At 41.4% G+C, this 20,113-nt stretch overlaps 1 protein-coding gene across 1 annotated transcript; it reads left to right on the forward strand.

Annotated features, from left to right (window-relative positions):
* The first annotated feature begins 234 nt into the window (after positions 1–234).
* On the forward strand, positions 235–15,570 carry IWS1 (interacts with SUPT6H, CTD assembly factor 1). Its single transcript, XM_014310916.2, has 14 exons — positions 235–346; positions 6,255–6,927; positions 7,452–7,644; positions 7,878–7,935; positions 8,231–8,331; positions 8,596–8,746; positions 10,205–10,287; positions 10,567–10,696; positions 11,378–11,495; positions 12,213–12,324; positions 12,517–12,573; positions 12,763–12,874; positions 13,436–13,593; positions 15,141–15,570. The coding sequence occupies exons 2-13, from the start codon at positions 6,303–6,305 to the stop codon at positions 13,562–13,564; spliced, it is 1,869 nt and encodes a 622-aa protein (XP_014166391.1). The 5' UTR covers positions 235–346; positions 6,255–6,302; the 3' UTR covers positions 13,565–13,593; positions 15,141–15,570.
* The last annotated feature ends 4,543 nt before the right edge of the window (positions 15,571–20,113 follow it).

The following is a 20,113-nucleotide window of genomic DNA, read 5'->3' on the forward strand; positions in this document are numbered from 1 at the left end:
CCCTGGCCTGAGGGCAGCGCGGAGGGCGTTAATTGCAACAGTCCGGTGTCCGGGCAGCGCAGCGCAGCAGTCGCTGCCCGCTCGGTGCAGGAGGTTTTGTGCACTCCCGGGGGTGGCTGGAGTGTTCGGACAGCCCCGTTTCTCTGCCCCGTTAGAGCGGGAGCCCGCCCGGTTCCCGTGCGGTTCCTTTAAACGCTGAGTTGTACTTTCTTTTTTAAATCTCGGAATAGATGATGGAGGAGCTACTCCAGTGCAAGACGAGCGAGACTCAGGATCTGATGTGGAAGATGAAGGAAACGAACAGCATTCTGGATCGGAGAATGGAAGTGTAGGGCACCATTCAGAGGTACCAAGGGAGCTTTATCTAGATAAAGTTAACTCTTCTCTGAATTCTTTTTTGTTGTTGTTTAAAGTGGCATTCTCTCGTAGCTGAGACATACGTGTTTATTCAGTTCCTCTTAAGGTCTCCATCGGGCAAAACTTTATTTCCATAAAAAAGCGTTGGATAGTCTCTTGACAAGTATGTTGGCTAGGGTTTGTTTGGTTTTTTTCTTGTTGTGGTAGCACACGCTGTTCTGAACTTGAGTAAGTTGTACTTGGTTAGCCCCAATTTCACAGAGATAAAATATTGGGGTTATGAGGAATTTGTGCTTGAAATTCTGCACAGTGTTGTAAAACCACACGCTTTGGAGGTGGTGATTTCCTTGACAGAGAATAAATGCTCTCCCAGCCTCCATGTCAGATGGGGACACTGACTCTTGAGTCTGCTGTGTGCTGGTTTTCCCCTTGTCATTGACAAAGGAGCGGGTGTGCATGTGGAGCAGGTTAAGGTTCCTGAATGGGACCTTGAAGTGTGAAGTTCCTGAATGGTTTTCCTCTGAAGTGGTTCCCCCTTGGAGAAGTGTTCAGCATGGACAGGCTTTGGTCCAGGGTTGTTTCTGGAGGGTCACTTCGTTTGTGGATTGAGTGGGCTGAGAAGAGATTCTGGTAAAAGAGAAGGCTCCCTTTAGACTTCTAGGACAGTTTGGGAAGTTGAGATTTAATTTTTAAGAATTGTTTGTGACTTACAATAGAGCTACATCAGGTATTAGTCAGAAGGAATAATTTTAGCCTGTGAATTGAGATCTTCTGCCTGCAAAGTTACAGAGAAATTTTTGATACTTATAAAAACTGTAATCAAAGCCATTTTAGTGTTCTGCTATTCTACTGTATTGTATGTAAAGATCAGGATTTACTCTGACTGGATTTTCAGTATGTTGTTACACATTTTAGAAATTGCTTAAAATGCAACAAAGGCTAATGTGAGAGAAGGCTTGACTCCACTGTGGCATAACTTACCATCCTTGTTTTTTAAATTTTTTTCTATTTTTCCCCTGCCTTTATTGAATTCATACTTCCCTTAGCGTTAGAAAGTAGACAAAGATTGTATTTTTATAAAATGAAAGTTCTTCCCATGTATTTGAACTTAATTGTAAAGCACATTTGGAATTTACTTTTTTTGATAGGTGTTGATATTTCCAAGGGAAGAAATAGATTTGGTGGGAGGCAGCATCTGCCACCGTGACAATTACAATTTCAGTGTGGCAGGAAACACATTTCTCGGGCTGGGAAAAATAACTGTGGAGGAATTTATTACTTCTGTTCTATGAAAGCAAAGTGTGATGAGTGTGTGAAGAATCATGCTGCTGCTACAATGATATTAATATTTTTCTTTTGTGTCATTGGTTTATGCTTGATTATTGGTTCTTACTTTTCTGAGCACTTCTCTGAGATTTTAGTTTTACTTACTGTGGCAAGGTAGTTGACTGTTGTTTACATCTGCAGCATGTCTTCTTCAGATTTAGGTGAGCAGAAGGTACCAGTTATCACTGTTAACTGGGCCTCTTCATGTGCTGAGGTGTCTGTTTTTAAAGACTTTGTTCTGTGGTGGTGGTTGAATATTCCTCTGTAGATAAAATACTTCAGAAAGTCAATTTAAATAAAAGAGCCAAGCTAAGCCACCTTTTTGACCAATACTAAATGAGAGTTGTCAGGCCTTAATGCTTTATTTGATTCAGCTCAAATTAAAATTCAAATATTTTGTTTTGCTATGAAGTCTTAATTTTTCTTTCCCTCTGTTGAGTTCTCTTTGCACTCAAAAGGCAGTAATGGGGAGGAGCCATCTCTGAAAGGAGTAGCTTTCAGTCATTTGTCATATTATTTATTCTAAATATTCTCTCATCCTCTTATATTCTTCATCTTTAGGAGTGTGTGGGAGAAGTGACACTCAAAGGTAATAAAACCTTTTTAGGCAGCCTAATCAGTTAAGTCTATTTAATTACTATTTTGTCTCTAATTTAGAACTCAGATGTAAAGAACTGAAGTTTTAAAATTTCAAACTTTTCTTTCAGGTTTTTAACTTTAAAGAAAAGGGGAATCCTGAGGAATTACTTATGTAGGTCTCAGGTATGTGGGTTTTTCTTTTCCACAATTCTTTTCTGGCTTTCCTTCCCCCAATCCCACTTTATCTATAAATGTTCTCCTTGATGTCCTTACTGATTCTGCTTTAGACAATTAGAATTAGTTTTAGTACAGTAATGAATCTGAAATCATGTTTACAGTGTTTGTCCAAGTTAGGCTCATACAGAAATCTGTAATAACTTCGTTTTTACACTTCCACCAAGTTGCTGCTGTTTCGTGAATTAAGTTGTGGTTAGACTGTGACTGTTAACAAACACAAATATGTGATACCTGAAAAAAAGGAGGAACTTGCTGATATGCCCATGATGGTTGTGTAGGTCTTAGTTTAATACTCATCTTTCATGAAATTGTAGTGGATGGGTTCCATTTTGTTGAAGTTACTAAATTGTCGAAGAAGTAGCTCTTAAAAGTGGCTGCATGTAGATCCAATAAACTGCTTGGTAGCTGTAATTTTTATGTAGAAGTGTAACACTGTAAATTTGATTTTGATGTATTCTTTATTTTATGCTGTACTAAAGCCTCATGTAATAGAACTCTTTCATTAAACAAAAATCAAGGACATCTCAATTAAAATGTTTATAGATAAAGAGGAGGAAGAAAAGAAAGCAAAGAAATTAGAGAAAAATGCAGTAGCAATTACCTGAGACCTACTCCGTTTTGAGGATGTCTGATCTTTCAATCAATCATTTGGAAAATGAAAACTAGAAAACTCAAAAATGACATACTTCATTTCTTTGAAAACAGCTTTGTAGAGATGAACAAATAAAAAAGGGAAAGTGAAGACTGTCAAGCATACCCAGCAGCATTTTGTCGTTTTACTGGGAAGTTGGTCACTTTTTATATCAATTGTATTCCAAAGCATGCAGATTGATGAATTGTGTGCAGCAGCCTCTTGCACTGCGGGCAGTGGGCAGGTCCTGCCCTGTGCAGGGTCTCAGCTGTGCTACAGAAGGAGCTTTGTGCTGCTGCTGGGGGCTCTGGGGCAGCGCTGCCCTCACTGGCACTGGTGCTGCCTGGCTCAGCTCTCTGACTGGGCTCCAGGGGTGGTGCCTGTGTGTCCCGAGCGTGCAGGAACACCTGAGCATGCAGGGACAGCCATGTGCCCTGAGTGAGCGTGCAGGGACAGCCATGTGCCCTGAGTGAGCGTGCAGGGACAGCCGTGTGCCCTGAGTGAGCGTGCAGGGACAGCCGTGTGCCCAGAGTGTGCAGGGACAGCCGTGTGCCCAGAGCATGCAGGGACACCTTTGTCACCTCGGGTGCTCACACTGCAGCAGCTGAGCTGCTGTGACCACTGGCTGAGTCTGAGTGCTGGGTGTCTGCTCTCGCTCACCAAACATCTTCCTTCTCAGCAGTGATTGTCAGTTTGAAGTAACAGATTAAAGATCCGGGATCCTGTAATAATCTTCAGTAATAATGCTCTCTGTAATTACAGTGTCTTCTCACCAAGGTTTTGCATAAGAAGTTCGTTGTAATTTAGCGATTAATTCTGAACAGGTGCATATATAACCTGCAGCCACACTTCTGACCTTAGAGATATGAAGAATCATTACTGATTCTCATTGGTTCTTAATTTTGTTTATTTGTTCACCAAAGAATTCCTAAACTGGAAGATGGGAAGGTGATGGTCCTAATATCTTAAAGAGGACTATTTTTATTAATTTCCTTGGGTTTGTTTAGCAAAATCCTTTATTACTGCTGACATAATTATCAGTACTATTCAGCATTCACCATCTGACATTGAGAGAAGACAGGCAAATCCACACAAAATACAGTAACAGAAGTTATTTAATCCTCGTTTTTCTACCATTTTAGATACCAGTTTGATTTCAGTGTTTCTCAATGACCTTATCTGTAACTGCTGTGCAGTCTGCTTTCTGTTCTGTTTCCAGCTGCAGTTTTCTTTAGTCTAAAGTAATGCAGTCAGGGAAGATCTGTCACATACACCTGTGGTAGGTTTATGTGGGACATACTAGGCAGGAGAAGGGCGATTTTTTGATAAGGGAATAAAATATTAACAAGCTGAGAGCAGTTGAGTACATCCTCAATTCTGTCACTTCCTAATATTAATATTTCTTTAAAATTTCAGATTCAGGTTTTAATGGAACCACGTTTCCTTTCTGTAAGGAGAAATGAGAATTACATACAAAAGATTCAAAAGATGCATCACTGTAGAGACAGGAACAAGCAGCAGAGAGAAAACAACTTAGATTGTCACAGCAGCTGTTTGTAGTTAGCATAAATAACATGGAAATAATGAAGTAGTATTTGAAATGCATGTTTTAAAATTTCATGGTCTTGGGTTTTTTTTTTCGTTGTTCAGTAACTTTGTTAGTCGTTCTGCAGTGATTTAGAAGATCTTTATCAAGTGCTAGCCAAAGGAATAAGTATATAAAGTCCAAAGTCTTAAAAAGCAATGCTCTTTGCCACTTAGAATAATTATGGAGGAAGTAGTTCCTAAAAGCAATTGAAATTAATTTTATTTTAAATTCTTCCTGCATCATGCATTTTAAAGATCAATAGTATTCTTTGTTGTAGGTGTAGGGCAGCTACACCTACATTTTTTTATGGCTCTGAATGTGGGAGTAGAACAACTAGAGAAAATAAAAATAGATAGAAAGTCTGTTTCCAAAGAAATTAAATGGCAGAAAAAAAAGATTTGGAAACTTCAGGACATATAGGTCTTAAAGCATCTCCTGTCACAATAAATACTCAGTTTGCAAGTAGAAAAAGTTTATAGCTGAGATAAATAGACTGAGGAAGGCCTGATTGAGGCTTTGAGTTGCGTATGCAGAAGAGAAGTTCCTTGTACAATGTTGTTGTTTTCAGCTGAAAGCAGGATTATGGTGACAGTAGCTGTGAGAGTTGAATTAATGGAATGAGTTTTCAAGTCTAATTTCATATTCTCAGGTAAATGCAATTGAGAGTTTTTTCCCAAGTAGATTTTACATGTTGGAAAGATAAAAGATGATGCTGTAAGTAATTATACTTAGTAAGGTGGCTTCTGAGATGTTCTCTTTAAAATGGAGCATGTGCCTCAGTATTTTTTGGTGTGTTGAAAAGTCAAAGGATTGTTGCAGTTCTGAAGTTGCTAGATGGGTGTGTTTGTGCATGGCTTATCTTGGGCGTCTGGATGAGCATGGGAGCTGTCCCCACAGGGGAGAGAATTGTTCAATCTGAAACACAAAGTTGGTTGACAGTAATACTCTGAAAGGTCTGACTAAAACTTTGTTCTTGTTTTTTGCTAGGCTTTTGGTCTTGAGTTGTTCTTAAATAGGTTTCCTCGACAAAGAAGGAACAGGCGTTAGCTTCATTTGGAGCATAATGCATGTGCTGTTTCAGTAAGATGTATTTCACACAGGAAACATCTGTTTGAGATCTTCGGGAAAATAAAATGACAAATGCAAGATACTCTTTCTTGCTTTGTTATTGGGAATTTCAACTAAACCACTTTGAAGGCCTGACCTATTAAAATAAAAGTTCTAAGCCTTTACCCTTGAGCAACTGGACCCTTCTTAGACATGCTTATTTAAGTGTTCTATGAATTCTGTTACTGTTTTCAAAATACCATGGAGCTGCAGGATGGACATACTTCCATTGATAATACTTTTTTTGATGTGAAGTATTTGATAGTGTTTTGATGCAAATTGTCCAATTATTTCTACATAGACACTATTTCAGTTTACAGTACCTTGGGTGATCACATTGGAGGAAGAACAAGCAAAAATTCAGAATACTTTTTCTTTACTTTTTAAGGTATTTTTGCTTAGTTGTCTGAGATTATTTTTCTGTTTCAGAATGAACATAGTGATGGAGAAGATGATGGGCAAGGCGAAGAGCCTCGTATGACAGACTCTGAAAATGAGGATAACCCAAGGCAAAAAGAAAGTGACTCAGATAATGAGGAGCCCCCAAATCACAATGTGAGTGATTCAGAAAATGAAGCAACTCATGGAGAGAAAGACAGTGACTCTGATACTGAGGACCATCCAAACCGGCATTTAAGTGACTCTGAAAATGAAGAGGCCTTAAATCATCGAGCGAGTGACTCTGACAATGGAGAACCTCCAAGGGATCACAGCAGTGATTTTGAAAATGAGGAATCACACAAGCAGCCAGCCAGCGACTCTGAGAGTGAGGAGCTCCAGAAGCAGCCAGCCAGCGACTCCGAGAGTGAAGAGCCTCAGAAGCAGCCAGCCAGCGACTCAGAGAGCGAGGATGTGTCCAGACACAAGCAGATAGAGTCTGAAGATAGCGATGGGGAGGACAGGAAGGAAAAGGTGCAGAATGACTCTCATCATTCAGATAATGAACATGTAAGGAAAGGATTTCAGGGCTCTGACAGTGAAGACGAAGCTCCTAAGAGACGTAAAATATCAGACAGTGATGAAGATGAAAAAGAGGAAGAAAAGACAGTGAAGAGGAAAACAGCCATCCTTTCTGATAGTGAGGATGACAATGAGAAAACACGTAAGAGACTATACTGTGCTGTGACAGGTAGTGGTGTGAAAGTTAAATCATTGCTTTTGTGTGAATAAAGCGTCTTAAGTTGAGAAACCATAAATCAGATTTAGTTTTGGAGCAGAACTGCATTTGTAAAGGCTGTTGTTCTGACTGCTTTGCTGTGTGAATGTGTATCTTAACACTTCTGAGTAATAAGTAGGTCTAACAGAAGACTGGAAGGATCCAGCTGGTGTCTGTTGACATGGTAGTTTGTTCTTTATTTACTTCATTGCTGGTTCTCTAGTAATTTTTTCTTGTGTGTTTTTTTCATATACTGGGGGTGAGAGATTTGAAATTACAATTTTTTTTTATTGGATAGATGTGGTGTATGGAAGCTCCATTTGCTGATTTAATAAAACACTTCAGAATGGATATGCTTTTTAGGAAATGGCAATGGTCTGGTGTTGGAAGACTAGTCAGAGAATAGTTTGAGAGTAACAGTTGTCCTCTCTGTTACTGGGACATGTAGTAATGCTCCTTTCTGCTGGCAGCTGCAAAAAAGGTACGAATCCTTTCTGATGCTGAAGAATCGGACAGTGATGCTGCTTCAGAAAAATCTGACAAAAGGAAGAAAAATGTTGTATCTGATAGTGAGGAGGAGGAAGAAGAAGGAAAAGAGAATGCTGGGAAGAAAAAAGGGAAAGATCTGTTTGGCAGTGACAGTGAATCTGGAAATGAACAAGAGTAAGTGGGAAAGTATGAATTCTTTTGGGATTTTAGACCGGGGGAGTGATGGTGAATGGATAACAGATAAATCCCAACCAGAGAATTCACCTTCTTTGATGGCATGAAGAGAAAGGTCAGTAAAAGGAGACAAAACAAAAGGGCAATCTTCATACAGTTGTTAGAGATTTTGCAGAAAAGGCACATCTCATTGTTGTAGTCCAAGTAGATAAATGTTGCTGTTACCTTCCCAGGAACCTGATTGCAGATATATTTGGAGAATCTGGTGATGAGGAAGAGGAGGAATTTACGGTAAGTGTTCCTGTGGTTGTCTCCTGTTGACTTGCTAGGTCTGAAGAGAATGTATATGCTACATCAGGTCAGTTTTGTATCTGCCAGACTCACTGGGGTGCTGTTTGGGTTAAATAACATTTGCAGCTCATCTTTTGGGAGAATTGGTGTGACAGTAGTCACAGGAGGAATTAAAAGACACTGTTCATCTTTCTAGATCCTCTGAAGACTTACTTGAAGCTTTTTTATTGTCAGGTACCTGAGTAGATGCTCAATCCTGATCCATACACTGATTTACACTATCTGTACTCATCAGGGTTTTAACCAGGAGGATTTGGAGGAAGAAAAAGGTGATGGAGACATGAAGGAGACAGCAGATGAATCAGACTCTGATGATAACATCAAAAGAGGGAAGCAGTAAGTCATTGTGTTACATATTCCTTTCTTAATGCCACATTTTGGTGAAAGGGCATTATGGACCCTGGATATTAACAGGCATACACGTGTTGGGTATTACAGCAAGGTCTGGAGCCATTGGAGCCCTTTGCTAGTTCTGCATTTTGCATACTGAGGTTAATTAATTATCTTACAGGGACCTTGAGACACAGTGTTTGTGCACTAGAGAAACACAAAATTATTTCCTACCAAGGCCCATCAGTTAACACTGTGGTTGTGTTTCAGCATGGACTTCATGTCAGATTTCGACATGATGCTGCAGAGGAAGAAGAGCATGAGCGGCAAGCGCAGGCGGAACCGTGATGGGGGCACTTTCATCAGTGACGCAGATGATGTGGTCAGTGCCATGATTGTGAAGATGAATGAAGCTGCTGAGGTAAGTTTTCCAGGCTCCAAACACACCTTGAAATTCAGTTCCCTTCAGTGGGAAAATCGTGTGATTAATAAGATACAAAAAACTTGTTTTATTCATTAAGCAGGAGTAATTATACACTATGGAAAGCTTCTGATGTCTGTATAACCATCTAAATGTTGTTTTGCTATTCTAAATGAAAACATTCTGTTGAAATTTTGATAGAATACTAATTTTTAAATATTAAAATTAGGTAATTTGCTAAACTTCCGTCAGTTGAGATCAACTTCTATAAAAAGGGATATACTGGTGCTCTATAAACCACCTAGTAGTATGTGAAATACTGGGAAAGGGACTGTGCTTTACTTTCATTGTGGTGTTAACTGGCATGTGTCATACTTTGGTATTTGTTCCTGAGAAGAGTCCTTTTCCATACTGTTTGAATGACAGTGCCGTGGTAATGATATCAGACTAAGAGATTAATGGGATCTTCTGTCATGGTAGCCTGCCTTTTTCTAGGAGAAATGTTTAATATGTTACTGTGGAAGGTTTTTTGGGATCTTGCTTTTTTTCAGGTATCTTCTGTTTTGTTGGAGTTGCAATCAAATTAATAAACAGCACAGCAAAACACATTAAAACCAATTGAGGGATATACACGACTTTAGGAACTAGAGGAGCTTTACAAATAGCAACAACAAAAACATCTTTCTGAGAACAAGATCAGGATGATGAGTTCAGAAAGATGGGGAGGGTGAGAAAGCAGTCTGGAAAGCAACTGAAACTTCTTGGGCTTGACAGGAAAGCCTTTCTCAGACAAGATGACAGCCAGATGTTTCAAATGAGGTGTCAAATTTGAAGTACAGGGGCAGGAAGAGGGAAAAGATGCATTAGAACAATCTTCTGCCTTGCAGTAAAACAAACATTGCACAGAAAGAGCCTTCACTGGATTAGGACGAACAGAAAGGAATTACCAGAGCTGGACAATCTGTTGATTGCATTGGGTGTTTTTGGTATGGGTGACAAGTTTTGAATAGATAGTGACAGTCAGGCCTTGGATGGAAGTAATTTTGAAATGCCACAGGTGAAAATACATGTTCTCCCTTCCCATTGTTCTGCTTAGCTATTTTTCTGTTTTTCAGGTGAGGCTTTACTAATGAAGTGTTATCTGTGCACAGTATAGAGGACCTCCAGTTATTGTAGTCAGTCTAAGTCGTGAAGTGAAAAAAAAAAAGTAAATTTAGGAGCACTCTCCTAATGTGATGCTTTATTGGGAAATACTGACTAAAGTGATGACCCTTTTTTCAGAGAAATTGTTGCATAATTGTTGGTGACCTGTGGAGCAGGGGACAAAATTAGTGTAATCCCTCCAAAGTTGCACTGCTAGTTGAATAGACTAGTCTTTTTCTTGTAAGTGTTGCAAAGAATGGGAGTTGCTGATTTCTTTCTTTGATTAACTTCTGCTGATTCTTCAACTCTCTACAGGAGGATCGTCAGCTGAATACACAAAAGAAACCAGCACTAAAGAAATTAACTTTGCTACCAACTGTAGTTATGCATCTTAAAAAGTGAGTTCTCATTCTAGTTAACTGCAACCCTGGGCAATAGTCAGAATGTGTAAGATTTCATGGAGTTACACTACAGGTATACTGAATATGCAGAAAAACACTTTTTTATTCCAAGTAAATGCTGAAGCTAGGTGACCTCAAAAACATAAAATTATACATAATTTTCCCTCTTAAATTTAATATGAAACAAACTCAATTATGCTATTTTCCTGAGGAGATGTCGCATCTTAAGATGTTGCTATATTACATGACTTTTGGGCTTCTCTTTAAACCTTTTAGGCAGGATCTCAAAGAAACTTTCATCGATAGTGGTGTTATGTCTGCCATCAAAGAGTGGCTTTCTCCTCTTCCAGACCGAAGTCTGCCAGCACTAAAGATAAGAGAGGAGCTTCTGAAGATCCTACAAGAGGTTTGGACCTGACTTCACATTTGATTAGGAGCTTGTCCACAGTTTTACGGGCATGTGCTTTAGGGAGATGTGAGGTGATAAATGAACTGCAGCTCTGCCAATGGGCTGTGCAGTGAAACACCCAAGGAAGCAACCTGCACAACAGGTGTGCTTGTGTAAAAGAATTCAGATGATTTGGCCCTGCCTGGCTGTTTCAGGTTTATATCCAAATTTAAGTGAAGAGTTACTTGCTGTGCATCCCTGAATTTTCTTCCCTTGTGGTCCCTTTTCTGTTCTGTTAAAGTGTGCAGTGCACGGAAAGGTCCCTCGCACTCAGTGTAGGCTTTCAGTGTCTGTGCCTAAGGTGATTGCTTGAGTGTCTTTGCCATGTAAGTTTTTATTTGTAGAATGAATGATTTGAAGGCAGTAGCATAGTTTTGGGGTAATATAAACTAGAGAGCATTTGGAGCAGAATTTTCTAGAAAGCTACCTAATTTTGTATATAAACCAAGAATGTTATGGCAGATTTCTAGATTTAGGTGTTTGATACTTTAAACAATTCCCAGTGGGACAACGAAAATCTTAAATTTTGCAAGCTGGTTTAAATGAAAGGTCTGTGGCAAAGTACAATGACACCATTAATGCTCAGACATAATTTATTGTAATTTATGGCTGTTTTCTGACTTTTCCTGTTCTCTGCAGCTGCCCAGTGTGAGCCAGGAGACCCTGAAGCACAGTGGCATTGGACGGGCTGTGATGTACCTGTACAAACACCCCAAGGAGTCAAGACCGAACAAGGACATGGCTGGGAAGCTGATCAGTATGTAAACCTGCCTGTGCCTCTCTGAGATCCCACTGGTGATGAATGGAACTTCTGCATCGGTTTCCGATGAACTACTGTTGTCTGTAGAAAAGATTCTGCAGTGTAGGAACCTCGCTGATGTGTTTCATAACTTTGTAGAGCTGTTAACAAGCACTGTTACATTAGCTTCTGCATGCACCTGTTCCATTGTCTTTAACCAGAGGATGGCATTTATTCTGCTGCGGTTCTCTCTTGGCTCATTGTCCAGATCTTTTGTATATGTCGCAAAGGCAGGAAGGTGCTGCCAGAGGGCTAATTATTCCATGGACTTCAGAGGGAGCTTAGCTGACTGAATGTTTACTATTCAGCTGTACTCCATGTGGAGTGCATTCCATTCAGAATGGCTGCAGACTGATGATAAACTTACACTCTAGGACCTTCTCTGCATATTTCTAAAATAGCATTCCTGAGTTGTGCAGGAGGTCCTGACACTGAGTATTCTTTCTGAGAGCTTGGAGATGTTCTAGAAGAGCAGGCAACAAAGAGACTTTGGGAATGAAAGCTTGCTTTCTGTTCACAAGGTTGGTTTTCCATTAAATACTAAGGGCTCAAAAATCATGTGGTTGAAAGGAAGCATAAATACTTGCCACAAACTTTCAAAGCTGTACTTGATCACCAGAGTGGTTTAAGAGAAACAAAGGCCTGGTCTTTTTTAACTAATCGTTTTTTTAATAGATGAATGGTCTCGTCCCATCTTTGGCCTTACCTCAAACTACAAAGGCATGACCAGAGAAGAGAGAGAACAGAGAGATTTGGAACAGATGCCTCATCGAAGGAAAATGAGCAGGTAGGAATAGCAGGCAGAAACATGAAATTCTTCCAAGGCTCCATCAAGAGAAACCAAGTGGTGTGTAAATACTAAAGGAAATAAAAGGGTAAAAGGGTAGTCAGTTATGGTCTCTCTTCTAACATACTTTATTGTCTTCTAAAATTTCTTTTTCTGTGTATAGATGCCTATAAATATTTCTTTTTCTTTCAGCTCTGGTGGTCAGACTCCCCGTAGGGACCTGGAGAAAGTATTAACAGGAGAAGAAAAGTAGGTTGGATATATAAATAGTTTGCTTTTTTTTTAAGTGAAGTATTGTGGTGGCACTACTACTGTGGAATTTCTGTAGAGGTTTTAGAGACAGTGGTATATAGTGTGTTTCAGAGGACAGCACACTGGGTGGCTTTACTTCTTTCTGGATAAGATCTGTCCATAACAGTCACATCCTTTTGTCCACAGGGCTCTCAGGCCCGGGGACCCTGGGTTCTGTGCCCGAGCGAGGGTCCCAATGCCCTCCAACAAAGACTACGTCGTCAGGCCCAAGTGGAACGTGGAGATGGAGTCCTCCAGGGTAAGCACTGGCAGTGTCCTGGTGAATGTTCCTAGACCTGGGATTCTGTCATCATATCACCATGGTTACTCTACAGGAGGGTAGTTCTTTTAAGGGCCTCTTGTAGTGAGTGTGGACAGTGAATTCTCCAGTAAGTAGGCTGCTCTAAAGCTCATCACATGTTTTCACAAGAAAACATCTCTGATTAAAAAGAGATTTTTGAGTTAACTTTTCTAGAATTTCTCTCTCAGGTGAGAATCTGATTACAGGCCTCTTGCTTTAAAGCATTTTGAGCTAAAGCTGCAGTTCAGTACCTGTGTCACTGTACTGATGTTTTTATACCTCTCACAGCTTTTGTATCATGTTCTAATAATAATCCAGTTTGGGAAACCTTTGAGCTTTTGGTAAACATGAACAGCTTCGGTGGAGGCCTTTGTGTTGCTTTGTCTTCATCCATCTACTCATACTGTTTCACTTCAAGGGGTATACTTGGTAGAATATGTGTTAGTGGGAGAAGTAACAATTGCTGTGCTGTCTGCTGTTCTTTCTCCTTCTGTCCATTAATTGAGATGTTGTTTCTAGCCCGGGACTATTAAGAGAGGTATTAGTCGCTTGGAAAAGCACAAGAGACGGTTTGCTGAACAGAAACGACTCAGCAAAGTGCATCGGGCCATCAAGTTCAGCATTGAAGGCAACAGGATGCCCCTGTAGCCATACCACTGCCTTCCCAAGTTGGAGAGGTATCCCTCGAGGGAGGTGTGAACAGTGCATGTGCTCCAGCTGTTGGCAGTTTGCACATGCAGGACAGGAGTGTGTACACCCTAACTTTAACCTGGAAAACTCTCCTTGAATTCTCTCGTGTCTGTACTGTGACCTACAAGGGAACTTGTACAGGAGAAGACAGGCTCTAGCACATAACCTCTGTCATGGCTCCTGCCTGCACAGCTTCAGGGTACCCAAATGACAAGAGTTCAGCGAAAATACCTGTGCTCAAAACCAGCTTTGCACCACCTGTGGTTTTGAATGCTGTTCTGACACAATTAGGTTTTCCAGATTCACCTGAAGCGACACATGGGCATTCTTAGCCCTTGGTACAGGAGCTCGTGTCACTGCTTGCAGTGTCTGTGGCTGACCTCTGACTGGGGCACAGTGAGGTGTTTTTCACACCTTCTCATTCAAGGAAGTAGAATGATGTGAGACAATAGGGGTGGTTGATGGGAGCTACAGAATGAGACCAGGGGGAGAAGAATCCTCTGCTGTGAGTGTGGGTTAGGAGAACATGCATCAATGGGAATTGCTTTGACAATTCCTGGTCTGCATTTTAATGCTGTAAGCAGGGCTGCCACAAGCTGACAGTGACAGGAAGAGGTGAGCACAAGCCATAGATAACTGTTGAGTTCATATTAAGCTTCATATTTATTTGTTTTTAAAAAGATATTTTCTTAAACATCACTGTGAAATTTTAGGTATAATTTCAATGAATAGTGAACAGATTTATGAATAAATCTTATTTAAAATCAGCATGTCAGGAGCACCTTCTTTAGCCGTGGGAACAAGTTTCTAATGGATGTGTTTTTCAGATACTAAGTAGCATGTTTTGGATATCACTGTTTCTCCCAAACTTAAAAGTGTCATGTTTCCATCACTTACTGTTTCTGTTGTCTAGTTAAGGAAAATTGCCTTCTGGGAAGCACTGGCTATGGCGTGGAAGGTCCTTGCTGTTTGTCTTCAGCACACCATCACTGAATTAATCTGTGCAGAATAACTCTTATGCCACCTGGTTTTCATTTGCAGTTCAAACACAGAGATGAAATGCAATGCTTGTATGGTCAGCGTAGGCATTTCTTTTTGCTCCCCCCTACACTGCCTTTGTTCAATAATCCTTTGCTTTCTCAATACTAATCCCTGACCTTTAAAATAAATGGCAGCCTGAAATTGATGTGTCACCTTAGTCACAGTGTATCTAACTCTCCTGCAAGAAGTCCAGAGTGGTGACATTGGTGCCCTGTGGTTCTGACATAGCTGCAGCCAATAGATAGAAAATTTCCAAATGGTACCCAGCTGCACAGTGATTGACCATACACTGTGATGACTGTGAGTGCCACTGCCTCCACCTGGGCCCTGCAGATACTGGGGGGCATTTTCCCTTTCTGGGAAGAAAACAGATCAGCTGGGCTCAGTGGCTCCCCCAGCTCCTTGCCAGGCGCAACCTCGCATGTGCCGCTTGCCTTGGACATCTGGGGCGTCTGCTTTTTTTCAGTGGTAATTATTAGTTTTATTTTTTAAGTTCCAGGGGACCTCTAAGAAAGGGGTGAGTCGACTGGACAAACAGATGCGGAAATTCACAGATATCAGGAAAAAAAGCAGAACGGCCCATGCAGTGAAAATCAGCATTGAGGGCAATAAGATGCCATTGTGACCCTTCACAGAATGCCCCATGAGCTCTGCTGTAAGACAGTACACCCACAGACTCTTTGGAGACCTTTAAATTTTTTAACTTGTTTGGGGTGGGTTTGGTTTTTTAGTTTGTTTTTTAAGTGAACCCTTAAATTGTTGGTTCAGGTTCTGGTAGAAGATGTTGTCTGAGGACTGTGAATATGGGGACTCCTTTCTCCTGATTGTATTTAAACTGGCCCTGTTGTGTCCTTTGTACAGATCATGTATTTGTTGTATTGCAACACTTTAAAAAATAAAACATCTTCTGGTTTCTTTTGGGAGGGGACTGCCTGTTCGTTGCTCAGATGAAGGTATACACAGACCACCTGGGATGTGGAAAAACTGAGGGGTTATTTTTTTGTTCAATTTTGTCCATTTTCTTTTTATTCACTGCTTTATTAATCAGTTGTTATGTCTTTGGAGACCTGCATCTATTGCTTTTGATTTAGAAGTATTGATCATGTTCCATACAAAGGATTTTCTTTTCATGTAGACTAATATAAAGTTTGGGAGAAAGCCAGCAGATGGAGCACTAAAAATTCCAGCAGCTTCCCAGCTATATTGTCACTGTAGCTTACCAGTGACTTTGTAAAAGTCTGTTTTATCAGTGGGAAGGAGAACATTCTTATGTCAGGGGCGATAATGCTGTTTCTTTGTTCCTGCCACTACAGACTGACAGTAAAATAACATCTGTGGCTTCTTTGCCTCTATCTCTGAAAATGGCTGTCGCTGCTGAGCTTGCCTCCAGTAAGAGGACTCCTCTTGCACAGGTAATTGGCAGTTGACATTTTTTCATTAAGAAAAATCACCTTTGTGCTGCAGGAGCAGAGTTTTGTAATGAGTAGTCTGTAATTCTGGGGATCCTGGTGTTGGCTGAGTTACTGCTGGCACCAGTCATGGAGAGAGTGCAAGTTTGTGTAAGGGGTCACATGTTGAGTTTGCCCCTGTGAGAGTGGAGGGAATGACAGTAACATGGAGCTGTGTGCTGGGACACCAGCTTGAAGCAAGGACAACCCCTGTACTGGCTGGGGTACTAAAGAGCTCTGCTCCTGCTTTCTCCAGGTATGTGTATAATGCAGTAACCACCTTAGGTGTGTGGTTTTAGCATGCTGAGCCCTTCAGGGGCTTAGAGTTTGGGTTTTTTTAGTTTAAATTAATTTCTTGAAAGCCAGGACATTCTTTACTGCCATAGTGGCAGATGAAACACTGTGAAAAATAATTGAACTGTGTTGAGCTGTTCAGAGCCAGAGTCTGTTTGGCCTGGGAGGTTCAGGGGTTAGAAGGGATTCTTTTTTTTTTCATCCCCCAGCTTTTTTTGTAGTTCTGGTGCTACAGGCCAGTCCTTCTGTTTATGGGGGTTACTTCTACATCCTAAGAGGTGTAAAACAGACTGAGGGTAACATGAGGGTTTTTTAGATCAGAATTTCTGTGCACAAGCCTCCACACAGTACTAGGACACTGACCAGAGACAACAGAGTGAAAATTAGTAAAAAATAAGGACATGTACAAAAAGTGCCCCAAACCATGATATAAAATCCAAAACAAGACAATGGAAACAAACACTTCAGTTGTCCCTGCTTGCCACATGCACTTGCCTTCACCTTTGAGCCCTCAGTTTTACCTCCCTTACCATGCTCAGCATTCTAAGGAACCTCACCTGGCCCTGGAACTTGCCTTGTAAAAATTACCAGCTTTCCAAAAGGAGGCAAAGCCTGGCTTTGCCCCAAGGACATGCAGACACAACCTGAAAGCACAGATGATCTGACTGACTTAAGAGAGGGTATTAACATTCCAATCCAAAAGCAAGATAGGGGAAGACTGATAAAGGTATTTAAGGTCCCTATTATCAAAAAGCCTGGCAGAAGACTGAGCAATACATATGGTTTTATTGCTCTTGACCTGAAAAAACAATTTTATAATGGCTTGATGAACTCTGCTCCTCCTGACAGACCCAGGATAAAGTAAGAAAGCATTTAGGTGTGGTGTTTATGGTGAAGTGGAAGTAAAGTATTACCTGCCAGGGGCAATGTCTACGATGACACAGTGCTCCTCCTGTTACCCTGGAGTCATAGTGCTCCAAAGCAGAGCTGATGCTTGTCTGGGTGGTTTGAGGGGTGGGCTGAGGTGTGTCCAAACCACCTCCCCAGTCCCAGGTTGAACAGCCCCTGTTCCCTTCTGGCCAGAGCCCTCCCATCGCTGGTTTTGTCCCATTAACATTTCCCCCATTTCCTTCCCGCCTGGCTGCAGGTGCTGTGGTCTTGTTCTGCCCTGTAGGACCCTGGCCCTGCTCACCCTGGGCAGCCAGGTCTCCCCTGGGCCTGCCAGGCCTGGCTGTCTCCTCCATGGCCTCAGAGTGCTCAGGGACAGCCAGCTCTTGTCCTGCAGAGCTGTCATCTTATGGCAGGGGTTCCATACTGTTGTCTCCTATCACAAAGGTTTCACACCTTCTTGGTGTTTCCTCGGCCTGCTCCTCAGAGCACTGACTTTCTTCTTCACAAAGCAGCTAAGTGACTCCAGTTCCCTTCTCACCCAGCCACCCCACTCTTTTATAGCATCTTCTTCTCATTGGTTACAGCTGTGGCCTGTTAAAGTCAGGCCTGTTCCTAATCTTTGATAATTGGCCCAGCTGCAACTCCTTAGGGGTAAGATTACTTTCTACACTATCTTTATTTTCTTACATTATATCCCCCCTACACTGCAGCACTGTCCCACAGTGGCTTCTGGGTCACAGAGCCCACCAGTGTTTTGTTCCAGCTGAAAACATCTCCTGCCATCCCCATTTGGCCAGTGTCACCCTTTGTGTACACACTGTGTCCAAAAGCATCCTTTAAAGTCTCCTTTTCCCCAGCATCACCATGTTCCAGCTCTGTCTAGCTGTGCCCTCTGTGCTCCCATTCCACTTGGGCACAACATCCCTGTGCTCCCATTGGTCTCTGCAGAGCCATTCCAGCCCCAGCTGCTGTTCATCCAGAGCCCACCTGGCTTTGATCAGGCCACTGGGAAGTGGTTGGCATGTTTATGGACTCACAGCACCTCATGGCCTTTGTCTTTTCTCATAAACACTAGAAGAGCAAAACTGAACAGCTGGTACAGGAAGACAAAGCAGCAGCATTATTACAGTCACAGTCAGACAGGTATTCAGTAGAGTGGTATAAATAGGGGGAGTGGAAATTTACACAAACAGCCCAAAGGACAATAAAATTAGCCTGAGTTCCAGTAAAATATACCAGTAGTTTTAGCTTTCTTTCAGTGAAAGAAAAGAGTCACTACTGAGACCTGTAGGTAAGTGCAGAAATAATTTTTTATTCGACGAGACTCTTGAGTATTGCAGCTTCTACTGTGGAGGATGGTTATATTTTTCTGCTCAACCACCTTGATTCTCAGCAATTATTAGTTTGATATTTGGTAATGGAGACCCAGAGTTTTCCAGGTGCTACCGTGGCCACAACAGGACAGACACCAATCCTCCATTAAGAGAAATATTAAAATGTCAGGTTTACATTTAGTTTATCTCAGCTTCACTTTAGTATATGACCTGCCCTCCTCCTGTGATGTCTGAAGTTACTGCAGTCAGTAAATTAAGGGAGGAATGGCTGAAAGAGGCAATATGGCAGTAAGGTCCTGCCCACACACCCCCTGCTGTTTCTGAAGGGTTTTTGCCTTTTTGTTACATCTCCAGAAGTGTGGCCCAATATCCAAAACTCACCCAGCAGCTGCTGGGAGAGGTTGCTGCTACCAGTGTTCTAACATGAAAGCTCAGGCTGTAATCCCCACAAAGCACACAAAAATCCACAAAACAGTGCACTTAACAGTGCTCCATTTTCCAAGTCATGGAGCAGTGCCCTTGGACAAAGAACCCAGTTTTGAGATGGACTGTGAAAACACACATTTCTTTGTAGTTGCAGGAACAGTATCTACAGCAATGCCTGAAAGTCTAGAATTACATTAAATTGCCTCATTTCTAAGCAATTAATAATAGCCCACAAAAATTATTCATGGAGAAAGGCTTTGGACAGATCCTGCTGTCTGGTAACAAAGAAAATGTCTTTCATGCACGAGTGAAATTTCCCTTCACCACCCCCTGTGTTCTGGGGCTGCCTCAGAGGATTTACCTACTCTTAAGTAAGTGTCCCACACAGAAGAGATGCCTGTGCTGAGCCTTCTGGTGTGCAAATACACTGCCAGCTCTGCTCTTCTTCCTCTGCAAGGACAGCCACAATGATCCCCAAGCTCTCTGAAGCCACTTCCAAACTTTGTGTAGTGCAGTCAACACAAGGTCCAAGAACACAGGTTAAGAGCGTCTCATTTTAGCTTCCCAAACTAAAGTCTTTGCCATACAAAAATCATTATGATTTTGGATTCAATATCACAAGGAGAATATTTTTCAACAGGAGAGTGGGCAAAGTAGAAAGCTAAGAAAGGCTGATTTCTCTTTTATATATGAATACTATTTTTTTCTTGTGCGTTTCAGAAAGTGTTTCTTCAACCCACAGGACTTTGTGTGCAGAACAGGAATGTAGTTTCAGTTTAAATGCTGAAATTGCCACCATAACACAAATTAAAAAGGTAACTCAGAAGTACCACCTGAATATGAAAACATGCAGCTGCTGTTGATATAGCACATCAGCAGGAGAAATACCACAAGTAAGGAGCTGCTCTCCATGTCAGTGAGCATTCAGAACACACTGACTTCCTTCAGAGGGAAAAGAATCAGTCTGTTGTCATGAAACCAGCCAGCAACAAAGATGAAGCAAGAGGACAAGAGCAGGAACAAAGAAATCAGAATCTCCCCAGTTCATTCTAACCTTGTGTCCCTTGTTTCTC

The sequence above is a fragment of the Geospiza fortis genome, unplaced genomic scaffold, assembly GCF_000277835.1.
Source record: "Geospiza fortis unplaced genomic scaffold, GeoFor_1.0 scaffold592, whole genome shotgun sequence".
Lineage (NCBI taxonomy): Eukaryota > Metazoa > Chordata > Aves > Passeriformes > Thraupidae > Geospiza > Geospiza fortis.

Bases quoted from the DNA above. Each gene is read 5' to 3' on its own strand.
- IWS1 (XM_014310916.2), top strand. From the start codon at position 6,303: ATGACAGACTCTGAAAATGAGGATAACCCAAGGCAAAAAGAAAGTGAC. The intron at 10,697-11,377 runs GTTTGGACCTGA...TGTTCTCTGCAG, and splicing joins TTCTGAAGATCCTACAAGAG to CTGCCCAGTGTGAGCCAGGA. The intron at 12,325-12,516 runs GTAGGAATAGCA...TTTTTCTTTCAG, and splicing joins CATCGAAGGAAAATGAGCAG to CTCTGGTGGTCAGACTCCCC.